The 13,906-nt window shown below is 43.7% G+C and overlaps 1 protein-coding gene across 4 annotated transcripts in view; it reads left to right on the forward strand.

The window, feature by feature from the left end:
- The first annotated feature begins 769 nt into the window (after nucleotides 1-769).
- Nucleotides 770-13,906, forward strand: part of LOC136841653 (zinc finger C3HC-type protein 1-like) — a 132,865-nt gene continuing 119,728 nt past the window's right edge. For all 4 annotated transcript variants that reach the window (XM_067108795.1, XM_067108794.1, XM_067108793.1 and 1 more), the window contains exon 1: nucleotides 770-1,176. In XM_067108795.1, coding sequence (XP_066964896.1) covers nucleotides 1,019-1,176 — 158 coding nt within the window. In that variant the 5' untranslated portion in view covers nucleotides 770-1,018. The remainder of the gene's footprint in view (nucleotides 1,177-13,906) is intronic.

The following is a 13,906-nucleotide window of genomic DNA, read 5'->3' on the forward strand; positions in this document are numbered from 1 at the left end:
ATATATATATATATATATATATATATATATATATATATATATATATATATATATATATATATATATATATATATAAATTTCTGACTCACATCAGGCTCGAACCCAGGTCTTTCAATTGATAGGCAAAGGCACTATATATATATATATATATATATATATATATATATATATATATATATATATATATATATATATATATATATATTCACAGAACGTGATGATTTGTTTAAGCAGATCAAACCCGCGATCGATTTATGCCATTTTTCGAACCAAAGACTCCACGCTGGAGTTATTTTGATTCTTAGAAACGGTCACAATCATTTGACTTCGGATACTTATTAAAGAGCCCAAACTACCCAATCCCTATATGCAGAGAATGCAGTTTTACTGTCTTACGTGAATGACTGAATGTCAAAGCTTCAACGTACAGCGAATGTTAATTTATGGCTAAATTTTAAATTCTATTGTAAAAAAAAAAATCCCCGTGCAAGCCATATGAGGGATAAGAATTTGACTAGTTAAACTGCTTATTTATAACAATAATCATGTTACTAGGTGTACAAGGAATGAATCATTAGAAATAGCCTGCTACAACCTGACTGTGGAAACAATGTAGAACAGCTTGAAAGGTACTTTTTAATAAGCATATTGTGGAAATAAGGAATAAATTAAAAAGACACTTAAAAATAACACAACACATTTCAAACTGAGGAGCCAGTACAAATTACAATACTAATGGTCTTGACTGACTAGACATGTAAATTGATAAGGAAGAAGAAGATGCGCAGCGCCGCCAAAGGTCGTTTTCAAACAAGTTTTGTTTACATGAGAGTGGCAGCCTGGCAGTACATTGTTGTGTCACAGAAGCACATTTCAGTTTTCGAGTCGTCTTTCCCACGTGACAGTTGTAGGTTACTGCGCTTTGGTGACTTTGACCCGAGAAATTTCTAGCCTAAGGTTTGAACTGCACCTTTTGGAAGCTTTGGGTAAACTTGTGCGACCCAAAGCAGGCCTAGGCATGTCTACTGCTTCGGCCGCAGCGGCAGCGCCAGCCGCCTCCGCCCCTAATCGGGGTGAAGCCCCCCAGACCAGACGCGAACCTGACGTTATAGAGCAGAAGGTCAAAAGGATATCCGAACTCTTCGCAACGCTGACAGAGTCGCCCACAACGACCAAGTAAGTTGTACACGGGGTTATAGGCCTAGGCGGTAAAACGAAAGACTACTAGCCTACCTTCCGCACCGCTTTTCTTTGATAACTAGGCCTACCAGTTTGCATGCAAAGTGGACACCATGTATAATACCAGCACCCAAGAGATGAACATAGGCCAAAAACATCAATAAAAGACAGTAGGCTAATTAGGCTAGGCCTATCTTAAACAGAAGACGTGGAAGTACCCAGCACAAAATCGTAAGGTAATTCTAAGTAGGGTAGCACTAAATAGTAGCTCCGTGGCGGCGATTCCCTTCTAACTTGACTTTTTCTACAGCTTTTTGGTTGCTGATTATGGAGTTACCTTCAATTTTTGTCACACGAATGTAATTAACCTGTAATTAACCCCCGAAGTCCATCCAACAAGGGGTTTCCATACGCGATCTTCACAAGACAGAGAATGGGTACATCTGTTTGGAACGGTTCGTATCACATCCAGTAAGTGCAGTAACTTGTTAACGTATGGGCACGCCCCCCCCCAGGCCATTACTAAACACGTCGAAGGGACATTCCACTTGGCTGACAGCAAACAAATGCACCGCCAGTATCAGAAGCCCTAAAAGTGTAGAAAAACCAGTTTCCAAGGTAAAAACAGGCACGGAGCTAATACTTAGAATCACCAATCGTAAATTCAAGGCTGTATATAAATCTTCGGATCAGCAACTGGTAGGCTAGGCCTAGTAGTCTTCACTTTTACCCTACACAGTACATTACTCTCTTTATTTAGAAGTGTGTTAGCCCACATTTAGCATGTGAGTCAAGTGTAGCCTAAATGTGTGCAGACCTGGGTGGCAACACAAATAGGCTATCCTAGCCTAGGCCTTAGGCTATGCCTGACTAGGCCTAAATTTGTGAAGGGCATTGTAGTTATTACAGTGACATCCTTAGGGTGTCTGGTAAGAAAGACCAATAGGCTAGCTTCTATATATTGTTTATTAAATGAAGATAAATCTAGTTAGGCTATTACCTGTCCCGTGTGTGTGTGTGTGTGTGACTGCCTTGTTTAGCTTAGCACCAGTCCCAGGGGTTTGACTGTTGAAGCACCAAGATGGTAGTTATTATCTCAGTGACAGTAAATTTGCAGTAGATTTTATAGGAGACTTGGGCCTAACCAAAAAGCAAAAATGCTCATGTATTAAGAGATGGTATTAAAGTAAGATAATAGCTTTACTAGGGTAGGAGAGGTTTGTTTTATAGGTAAATATTTTCTTTAAACCATAATCTCATTCTAGAACTCTACATCTAACCTAACATAGGGCACTCTAACTTATAATAGATAGGGTTGTGATCTAACCTAGTCAACAGTGCTGTAAATGTGAAAAAAACAGTATGGTTATAACCTAATCTAACTTTGCCTGGCGAACAGGAGGAGAAGGCTCGCTGTAATGCCATTATCAGTGCTGAGAGAGAATCTACTAATCGATTCTGCCAACACCAGTAGTCAGGATGTAAGTCATGGTCCCACATTAAGGGATTTATTCCAGCACTGATGCCTCTATAAACAAGGTTAGGTTTCTGTTGTTTCTCAGGCATGAGGAAACTTCTTGGCTGCAGCCTTTAAGGCTAAAGGGTCATGTTGGCTTTAGTTATAGGTCTCTTCTACATATTTTACCTTGGAATCTGTATGCAGTTCTTCAGTTCATTATTTTGTCGCCATTTGAAGCGTTTAGAACAGGCTCCTTGTGAAGAAGTTTCTATGGAAACTTCACAGTAGCCTTAGACACAGCTAAAGAGTGAGAGGCCCACAATCTTAGTCAGATAAGGTAGGCATTACTAAAGACAAGGCAATTATATTTGCCTTATTTTGGGCTGGGTACAGTTTTGGGCTAGGCTCTTAACTACAACAGTATTTTTACATAGCCAGGAGTCACTAGGGCTTGAGGAACTTGACCCCTTGGGGGTCCAGTACTGAATTTAAGAATTGTTGGAATTGCACTAAAAGGATTAAACTTGATGTAAAGTTCTTCTGTGTATAGTGATTTGGAAACCAGAGCTTCTGAAAAGTAGGAATGTAATGTCCTTGTCATTAGGTCTTTGGTTAAGGACTTTCATGCTAATTCCTATCTTTAATGAAGGTAGCCCCTTGATATGTGAGCAATGGCTACAATTTTAAATTTGGAAAGAAATTATCCTTGGATAAGATGTTGAAGTGACTCAGTGGCATGGTAATCTTGTATTTGCTATGGTTTACAGTATCTTCATGGTGTGGAGATTAAATACTATTATTGCAAAGCATTAACTATTCTGGTTTGTGCAGGGGATATTATGTTCTGAATTGATAGATAGCCATTTTTGGCCTACTGCTTTTTAAATCTGGTTGTGGTTTTTGGGAAGCTTGGAGGTTCTCAGTGTTGCGTATTAGAAGTGTATACCCTTTCGTATGTATGTAGCCTACCTGTTATCCGTCATTGGCTCCGCAGGGTTTTGGCACAGTAACCCTACCCCTCCTTCTGCTGAAGGGGGGCATCCTCCAAAGAGCCTATGGATTGAATTCACTGGTTAAAACAAACACTTGTTTTGTACAAAGTATTTTGTTATTAAGTAGCCTTTAAAGAGGTGGGTGATTTCCACTTTGCCCACCTCCTTTTTCAAAAGTGGGAATCGGATGTATAATGGAGAGGTAAGGTTCATTTAAAAAATATAAATACTTAATTTAAGATTTCGTATAAGTAACCTACAATTAAATACACAGCTGTACTTTTCTACTCGTGTGGCAGCTAAAAATTTCGAGTTCGTGGTAGCAATTCATTTGTTTTTATAGTGTAGGTAACTACCCTGCCCTCTATCGGGGAACAATAGGTACAACAAAACAGAGAAAATTACTTTTCTGCCGGCGTTTGACGCAACATCGAATGATTGGGCGGTTTGCTTTGAAGTTTTTTCATTGCTTTTTCCAAGGATTTGGTGATGTACTGATTGTTTTGGTAGCTTTTCAGCTCAGTTCAGTTAGGATTACTGCAGTTTGTGATTCATTATGTCTGATTAGATATTGTAGGGAGGTTGCAAGACCTGGATGATGAAAGCGACCAATGATAGCCATACAGTCTGTGCAAAATGTAGAGGACAAGTGTTCAAAAGATCTTACTTGTGCTGAATGTGACGGCTGGGATTAGAAGAAATGGAAAGTTTTATATAAGTAACTTACCAAGTAAATACATTGCTACTAGTTTTACTCGCTTGGCAGCTAAAATTTTGAAATTTGTGGGTCGTGCTATTTTGTTTGGCTAGGTGGCTATTCCCACCCACTTTTGGGGTAAGAGAGGAACAACTAGCAAAAGAGCTCACTTTGTTTCTGCCAGCCAATGGCTGTACACCAGCTTTTAGCAGCAGCTATGATTTTGGAATTCCTCTTCTCCTATTGTTTTTTCATCGTTTTGGTGAAGTATTCTTACCTTAATAGCCTTTCAGCATTATTAGATAGAGTTAGACTGTTTTTTTTCATTATTGTGACTTTTGGTTAATTAGACTTATATATGAGGCTATCAGTCGAGAAACACCCAAGCGCCATCCTGGGTCAAAGTATTTTTTAATGTAATTTATTATATTTTAAAAATGGCACTTGGCATGTTTCTCGACTGAAAAGCTCATATACCTTATTTACCAATTGTGACTTTAGTTGACTTATTTGCAAAATGTCAGACTCAAGTTCGACTAGCTTAAGGTATTGTAGTAAAGGCTGTAATACACGTTTGACCAAGGAATCTTATGAATCTCATTCTGTCTACACAGAATGTAGGGGACAAGTTTGTTCAGTAGATTTAAGGTGTGATGAATGTATTGACTGGGACAGTAAGAAGAAGTGGAAGACTTGAGTTCTCATTTAAATAAACTAGCTAGAGATGAGAAGAGGGAGGCGACAGCTAGACGGATTAGTAAGTCTTTAACTGGTCGGGAATCTCATAATGATCATGATAACAATAATGCTAATGTTGATGTTGATCCCGTTCCCAGTTCTCCTTTTGTGCAACCCACTCCTTTACCTGGCTCTCTCTCTTCTGAACCCATTGCCACCCTCAAGTGTAAGATTGATAAAAGGTTTGAGTTAATTGTGGAGTCTATTGTTCAGTTAGCCTCATCGGTTAAGGTCCTTATGGACAAAAAGAGTGATATAGAGTGCCTAGTGCCAGTGCACTGTCAGTGGAGCACCCAGTAGTGCTTAGTGTTAGTGATGTGTTGGTGGAGGAGGTGGCTGCCCATCCTGCCGATTCTCCTAGGCAAAGGTCAGTGTCATACTCCCCTAAACATGGGAGGTGTCAAACTGGTAGCCTAAGGGAGGTCGGTTGAGTCTGCCCACGAGTAGGCGCCCTCTTTGTTGGGCCTGTTGTTGATTCCCAGGTTGCAGCCAAGTGCCACTGGAAAGGCATATCCTTGGATGTGCATCATCTTTTGTCTAGCTCTGATGATTCTTCTCCCAGGCGCTAATGGCGTTTTGTGGACGAATCACACCCTTTGAAAAGGCGTGCTGGTAATGGGTCGCGTTCTCCTCCAGTGCCGTGTAAGAGATTCAAGGAGCCTGTACACAGTCCTCTTCCGTCTTGCAGTCATTGGGACAGTCTGGAGTGTTTTCCTTCTGTTCCTCCCTTGGTGGAGAGTCAGGGTGCGGCTTCCAAGCGTCCTGCTCCTTGTAAGTGCTTTTTGCTTGAAGCATCCTGACGGTATGCTTCTTGTACAAGCTCATATGCCTTCAACACAGTCTCTTTCACCCTGTTATAATTTAAACTTACCTTTTACTCAAAGCCACATACACTTTCTGTGCTTTACCAGCCAATCTACACTGAATTAAGGTAGTCCACATTGTCTCAGGCCAATCCAACTTTTTTGTTAACTTCTCAAAGGCAGAAAAGAACTCAACATTAGCTTCATTGAACATTGGCACCAACTTAATTGGATGACCAATATTAAAGTTAACTTGTGGTACTCCTTTTAAAGAACCAGCAATTCATGTTCCATCCTAGCCATTTCTAATTCCTTCTTTGTCCTGAATTTGTGGCTGAATCTCAGAACTCATCAGTTCCTGACAAAAATTCAAAAGTTCTTTCAACCCCTCCCACTAAGACTTCACTGCTGGTTTCACGACAAGATGCTTCTTATGTGCATTGCAAGCTGAAGGATTCTATATGAAAGGACCCATGTGCTTTCATCATCTTTATTGTTAGTACAGGTAAGCATAAGAAGGTGTCTAGGAACACCCTTCCTTGCTGGCTTTGTGAGGTACCCAACGAGCTTGTGACTCCTTTGAGGAAGATATCACTCACCTTACACATGTGAGCACCCACAAAGTCAGGGTGTGGAACCTTTCTGTCTTTCCGGATGACTTCACTTTTTCTGGGCAATGAGGACAGGCGTCTAGTGTAGATGGGCATCTCTTTCCTCATTCTACTGAAGGGACATCACCCGCAAGTCCATAGATACTTTCCTTGGACCTGTTTTGGTTGCTTAATAAGTTGTTTAGGCACATAGCTCCATTTAGAAAAGTGTCTCTTTTGGGCTAGATACAGGTAACTTTACTTCAAGCACCCAGTACTAGCATAGCTCCCAAGATGTGTCTCCCTCTTCTCTCACTTGTAACAAGGGAAATTGGCATGGGTGGAGCTACATTTTGGACCCATTATCCTACTTAGTATTAGCCAGAATTACGTAACTGCCTTCCGACTTGAATTCTTTTACTGGGTAATTCACTGTTTGATGTTTTTTCTTGAATTGAGTTCCCCCTCTTGAGCAGTCTTACTCATGTCCAGGGCCATACCACTCCATCATCAGTATGCTTGACCGAGTAGGAGGTTACAGGAGTCATTGCATAAGTAATTTATGTAAGAAACTTAATAAGTAATTACATAGCTATAGTATCAACTCGCACGGCAGCCTTTATTTAAAAAATCTCAGAAGCACTTCGACAGTTTAGTGTGGGTGACAAGCCCCACCCACTTACAGGAGTAGTGGAAACAACTTAGCAGAAAACCTCATTCTGTTTCTGCCGGCTCTCAAGTGACATCGGGGGTTTGTTGCAGCTTTTGTTCAGTGCACTGATTTTCGATTGTATGTCCGGATTTCGGTGAAGTATTATCACTTATTTCGAGTATCCTTCAAGCTTTGATAGCTTTCAGGATCAATTTTCTAGTTTTTGTTGTTATTCTGTCTGATTCAAGTTCATCTAGTTTTTGCTACTGTAGCAAAGATTGCAAAACAGATTGATCAATCTTCATGTGACCCTTGTAGTAAGGAGACATATATTTTGCTGTAAGTGTAGGGTGCAGTAATGTAGTAAGGAGGAACTGGTGCTTTATGTAATGATTGCCCAAGTGGCCGGGGCCAGCTCCCAAGCGCCCGGCACCAGCTCTCAAGCTCTCGGCACCAGGTGAGCTTAAGTTAGTGATAGGAAGAAGAATGTGGCTCCTCTAGTGCTGAGAAACATGCTTCTCTTAGCTAAGCCTAGGTTAGAAGGTAACCCTGCTATCCCTTCTTCCCCCCTTCCCACTTTTTCTCCTGCTACTAGCCCTCCTACTTTTAATCTACCTATTCCCGCACCTGGCTCCCTTGCTTCTGACCTTTGCCAGTGCCAGTCTCGATTCTAGGTTTAACAAGATTTTAACCTAGTATTGAATACAGTGGAGTAGGTGGCTACTCATCCCTTCGGTTCTCCTAGACCAAGGTCACTGTCATACTCTGCTAAACCTGGGAGAAGACATACTGACAGTCCAATGGAGGCTGATGGGGTTGGCCCATGGGTAGCTGCCCCCTCAGTTGAACCTGTTGCGCATTCCCAGGTATCGGCAGACAGCCACTGGAAAGGTGTCTTGACTGGAGGAAGTGTTGTACAAGTGAAGGAGGTGGCTTTTCGTCCCGCTGGTTCTCCTAGACGAAAGTCTCAGTCCTGCTCCCTTGAACCTGGGAGAAGACATGCCGGAAGTCCAAGGGAGGCTGGTGGGGTTTGCCCACGGGTTGCTGCCCCTAAGTCGAACCTGTTGCATCTACAGTATGTCCCAAGTTTTGACAGACAGCCGCTGGAGAAGGCAGCTTGGACATGCATCAGTTGTCCTCCTACTCTCTAGGCTCCAGCCCAGTCTTGGAAGCCCCACAAGCGCTTTCTAGATTCGTCTTGGCCTTTGAAGAGGCACGCAGGCAATGCTGACAACTCTTCTCCACCGCCCAGTTAGCAGTTTAAGGAGCTGGGTGCAGTCCTCAACCTTCCTGCAGCGCAAGGGACAGCTGGAGTATTTTTCTCTTGAGTGTACTTCTGTTGGGCTCCAGTATTTGGCTCCCAAGCACCCAACGATCCCTCTCAGGTGCCCATTGTCTTTGTTCAAGAGCCCATCTCCTCACAAGCACCCAACATCAGCTCCTGAGTAGCCACCGCCAGTTTCTGAGCACCCGGCAGCAGCTTCCAAGCACTTGGCACTAGCTGCCAAGCACCCAGTGCCCGTTTCCGAGTGCCCAGCGCCAGTTCCCGAGTACCTGGCGCCAACTCATCAGTTTCAATCTCCTGCTCGGAGTGCCAAGCACCTGTTTCCTACCATGGGTCTCAATATTTGCGAACAAGCTTTCCTACCCTAACCTTCCTGATGAGGAGCCACCCAGATGACAAACCTAGGCTCCCCACAATGTTACTTTCCTCATCTTCTAGGAAGGCACTCAAGGAGATTGAAGTTTGGTTGTCTGCTAAAAGGGAGCAAGGTAAGGCTTCCTTCGTCTTTCCTCCCTCGCGCTTAATCCTTAGGATTTTTCTTCCTACACCACCAGGGAAGCTCCTTCTTCCCAGCGCTTGGTGTTTTCGCCGGCAGAAATTGTTTTTTATCTGCAGAATTTGACCTCTTGGAGTTGCTTGAAGCTTTCAGTTTCTTAGAGTGGATGGTGAAAGCGCTAGCCAAGAAGATTAAAGATGGCAATGATTTAGTTGGTGACTTTGCCTCGGACTGGCTGGGGGACTATCTCGTGTGGACAAGACCATCAGGGATGGCTCTCTTGAACTTTTGCCTCTTTTTTCTTTGGGGGTTTTGAAGAAGAGAGATTTATGGTGCTCCTTTCCCACTAAAGGAGTCACTCAGGCCCAGAAGTCGAATCTCCAATAGGAGTCGACTTCTGGCGCATTCTTCCAAATGCCCTAAAGATTCATCCGCGTTTATTCCTAAGACAGTCTCTCCTCTCCAGCTGCATCCTTTTGGTTTGAGTAAGCCCAAGTCAAGTCTAGGACCTGCTCCAATGTCCGCTTCTCGGCCAGTTCTCTCAAGAGGAGCTCAAGTCCTTGCTTAGAAATGAGGAAGAAGTCCTCTGTGCGCAAGTGGAAGCCAGGCTTCTCGAGTTTTGGAGGAAGTGGAGTATCAGAGGGACAGAACAGTAGGTTGTCAAAGTTCTGAGTGAGGACTACTGTACTGCATTCCGTTCATGGAGACCCTCCCCCCCTTAAGTCCCTTCTCCCATCGTTTTGATGGCCTTCTCAAGAGGCTCAGAAAAACATTCGGCCCTTCTGGAGGAGGTCTCCTCTCTCCTTTGAAAGAGAGCCATAGAAGAAGTTGAGGACATCAACTCAGGAGGCTTCTACTTCCGTCTGTTTGTGGTCCCCAAATCATTGGGGTTTGGAGACCAGTCCTCAACATAAGTGCCGTCAATCTCTTCATCTGGAAGATGAAATTCAGGATGGAGACGAGCCAGTCAGCCCTTTCATCCATTCAACAGAGCGATTGGATGACAACCTTGGATATGCAGGATGCATACTTCCACTTTCCCATCCATCTAGACTCCAAGAAGTATCCAAGGTTCATCTTCCAGGACACTCTTGGAGTGCCTGGCACCAGTTAAAATCTTCTAGTTTTGGGCTCTTTGCTTCGGCTTCTCTACAGCACCTCAAGTGTCCACTCTAGTCCTCGCTCCTCTAACAAATGACTTAATTTTTTAGGCATGAATGTCAGTCTATATCTAAGTGACTTGCCTCTTCGATCCCCTTCTAGGGAAAAGTGCACGAAGGACTTGAACGTCTCCTCTCTTAGGAACTGGGAATTATCATCTACCTTCAGAAGTCCCAGTTGGCCCCGTCACAAGATTTCCTCTATGTGGGGATGGGTCTCAACTCTTGGACTTCTCGGGGTTTTCTGTCTGCCAAGAGAATCACCAGCCTTCAGACGGTCCACAAGTTTCTAGCCCTTTTGTCTTGCTCGACCCATCAGAGGGTGAGGGTACTGGGGACTTCCGTCCATCAAGATGTTCATCAAGTTAGGCAAACTTCATATAAGAGTTTGGTAATTCTACTTCAAGGCCAACTGGGACAGGGAAACAGCCGGACACTTACACATTTCCCATAAACCTGAAGTTCAAGTCGGACTGGCAATGGTGGCAGTCCAAATGTAGACTTTCGGAAGGAAAGTCCTTCATCCTCTGTTCCCAGACCTAGACTTCTATTCAGACTCCTTGATTCTAGGTTTGGGAGTCCTCTTGGGGGACCTGGAAGTTTCTGGGACATGATCGCCAGAAGAACGGAACCTTCACATCGACGTCAGGGAGCTGAAAGCAATTCACTTAGTGCTTCAGTGCTCCTTGACCGTAGTTCACAAGACTGTGGTAGCCCATTCAGACAATACCACAGCCCTAACATACATACCAAAGTGAGGTGGCACTCACTTTCTCTCTGTCAGATAGCTAGAGACCTTCTACTGTGGACAGATCAAATCAGGTGAGTCTATTCACTCAATTTATTCAGGGTGAACTAAATATTCTGGCGGATGAACTGAGCCATTGAAAGCAGGTCCTTCCCACTGAGTGGAATTGGATCTGCTGGTCTATCGGAATCTGCGAAACTATGGGACAGGCCAACATTGAACCTGTTTGCCACCTCAAGGAACCATTGCCTTCCTCTTTTTTGTTCTCCGGCCCCGGACCCTCTAGCATGGACAACAGATGCCATCCTGCTAGACTAGTCCTACTCGGTCCTCTATGCCTTTCTGCCCTTCAACATGGTCAGGAAAGTGCTGAACAAGTCTTGGGCACATCGCTTATGGTGACTCTCATAGCCCTGTTTTGGCCCATGAAAGAATGGTTCCAGGACCTGCTATGGTTGTGGATGGACTTTCCGAGACTCCTTCCCCAAAAATAACCGTGTCTACTTAGACAACCTCACTTTGAGAGATACCAAAGGGTTGTCTGCTCTGACAGACTTCAGACTGTCCGGAAGCTTGTCAGAGCATAAAGGTTTTCAAGACGTGCTGCAAAGGTTATTGCAAGATGCAGGCATCGATTTCCTAGCCGCGTCTTCCAGGCTAAGGGGCGATTTTCCAAAGCTGGTGTCTTGGACTCAACATCTCTTCTTATGAGACTCCTGTGACCCAATTTGTGGATTATTCCCATCTTTATCCGAGGAGGTCTAGGAATCTCTCATCCTCCACCATTAAGGGGTATCAAGCTGTGTTTAACTCAGTGTTTAAACAGGGGTCCTGAGTGTTGCATCAATCCCAGATCTTAATGGATGTAGTGTTGAAGTGGGTGACAGGTCCCTCTTCTGAACCCCTTTGTTCCTCCTCTTGGAGAAACCTTACTCGAAAGACTCTTTGTTGTGGCCTTTTCTACTGCTAACATATTAGTGAGTTCCAAGCCATCAATAAAGGGTAAGCTTTTTCACAAGGAGACACAGTTTGCTACTTGCCCTTGGATTTTTGCCAAGAACGAGGATCCTTCCAAGCCCTGGCCCCATTCTTTCTTCATTAAGTCTTCCATGGATACCTCAGCTCTGAAGAAGAAGAGAGTTCTTTGTCCAGATAGGGTGTTAAATTATTATCTGAGCAGGACTGAAATCAGAGGACCATCCAGTAACTTCTGGTGCTTTGTCAAGAACCTGTCGCGCCCTCTGACTAAGAAAGCATTTTCCTCCTTCGTCAAAGACTTAATTTCTGAGGTGCACTCTCAGATTCAGGAGGACATTTTGATTACTTTTAAAGTGAAAGCTCATGATGTCAGGGCAGTCTCTACCTTATTATCTCTCAGGCAAATATGTCCCCTCACTTCCATTCTGCAGTCAGCCTACTGGAAGTGCGAACCGATCTTCGTGTCTCACTATTTGAAGGAATTTGAAACAGTGTTTGAAATTGCAATACCTTAGAACCATTTTCAGTGGCTGGCATGGTATTAGGGGAGGAAGCATAGGAATCTCTTCTCCTACTCTCTCTTCACCTTGAAGTAAGGTGTCAAATTTTCGGGAGCAAGGGGGTATAATGTACCTGGAGTACCCACCAGTCTCAGTGGATGGGTTGTGGTGTTTTCAGTGTGGGTGAAAGTTTTGTCTGGTTGTTTCAAATAAGTAACTTACCAAGTAATTACATAGCTATAGTTTCCACTCGCGCGGGAGCTTAAATTTAAAAAATCGCAAGGAAGCGCTTCTGTTGTTTTTGTGTAGGTGACTAGCCCCACCCACTATCAACAAATTTCAATCTCATCACAACATGACAGTGACCCTGGTAGCTCCGTTTTGACCTCGCAAAGAGTGGTTCCTGGACCTCTTAAGACTTGCTGAATTTTCCGAGGCCCCTTCCACAAAGTACATGTCTAGTCGGACAACCTTACCTCTGGAGGTTTGACCAGGGATTATCCGCTCTTGCTCTGACAGGCTTCAGACTGTCCAGAGACTCGTCAGAGCGAAGGGCTTTTCAAGATCAGCTACAGAAGCTGTTGCAAGATGTAGTCGTCAATCTTCTTGCCAAGTCTGCCAATCTAAGTGGGCAGTCTTCTGAAGTTTGTGTAGCAGACATATCTCGTCTTCTAAAACATCAGTAACTCAGATAGCGGACTTCTTTCTCTATCTGAGGACCACCAAGGGATTCTCATCTTCCACCATTTAATGGTGTAGATCTATGCTGAGTTCTGTTTTTAAGCATGAAAACCTAGATCCTTCCTATAACCTGGATCCTAGCGATCTTATTAAATCTTCCGACACTTCCAAGCAGATGAAAGTTGACTCCGTATCTTGGAATCTTGATGTGGTTCTCAAGTGCTTAACAGGCCCCTCTGTTCCCATCTCTCAGGAACCTGACTTGAAAGACTCTATTACTTGTTGCTTTGGCTACTGCTAAGCTTGTCAGTGAACTTCAGGCCATAGACAAGGATAGGATTCGCTCAGGGAGACGCAGTCTGTTCTTTTACTCTCGGTTTCTTGGCCAAGAACAAGACACCATCCAAGCCCTGGCAATGCTTGTTCACTATTAAGAATTTAATGGATGTCCTCGGCCCGGAAGAGGAGGAAAGGGTCCTTTGCCCTGTTAGGCCCTTAAGGTATTACCTGTACAGGACTGAGAAAATCAGAGTCTCATCTAACAGTCACTGTATTTAAAAGAAATAGAAACAGTGTTCGAAAGCTGTATTACCCTGGGACCTTTATCAGTGGCTGGCATGGTATTAGGGGGAGAAGCATAGGAAGCATTCCTTTTATTCTTGATCTCCTCGCCTTGAAGTAGGGTTTCGAGTCATTGGGAAGCTTTGGGGTACTATGTCCCTGGAGTGTGCACCAGTTTTCAGTGGATTGGTGGTGGTTTTTGTTTCAGTGTAGGTGACAGTGTTGTCTGGTTATTGTTTTTTGGTACTGCACCCAGGCCAAGGGCACCTGTCTTTTATGCTTTGCTAGCCATCTGAATTTTCCTTCGCTCCAAAGCTCCCACTTAAAAGTAGAGGCGCTTCATGGCTATTCTGCCACGCCACTACAGGTAAAGATGAGCACCAACCA

This window comes from Macrobrachium rosenbergii, chromosome 9, assembly GCF_040412425.1.
Source record: "Macrobrachium rosenbergii isolate ZJJX-2024 chromosome 9, ASM4041242v1, whole genome shotgun sequence".
Classification (NCBI taxonomy): Eukaryota; Metazoa; Arthropoda; class Malacostraca; order Decapoda; family Palaemonidae; genus Macrobrachium; species Macrobrachium rosenbergii.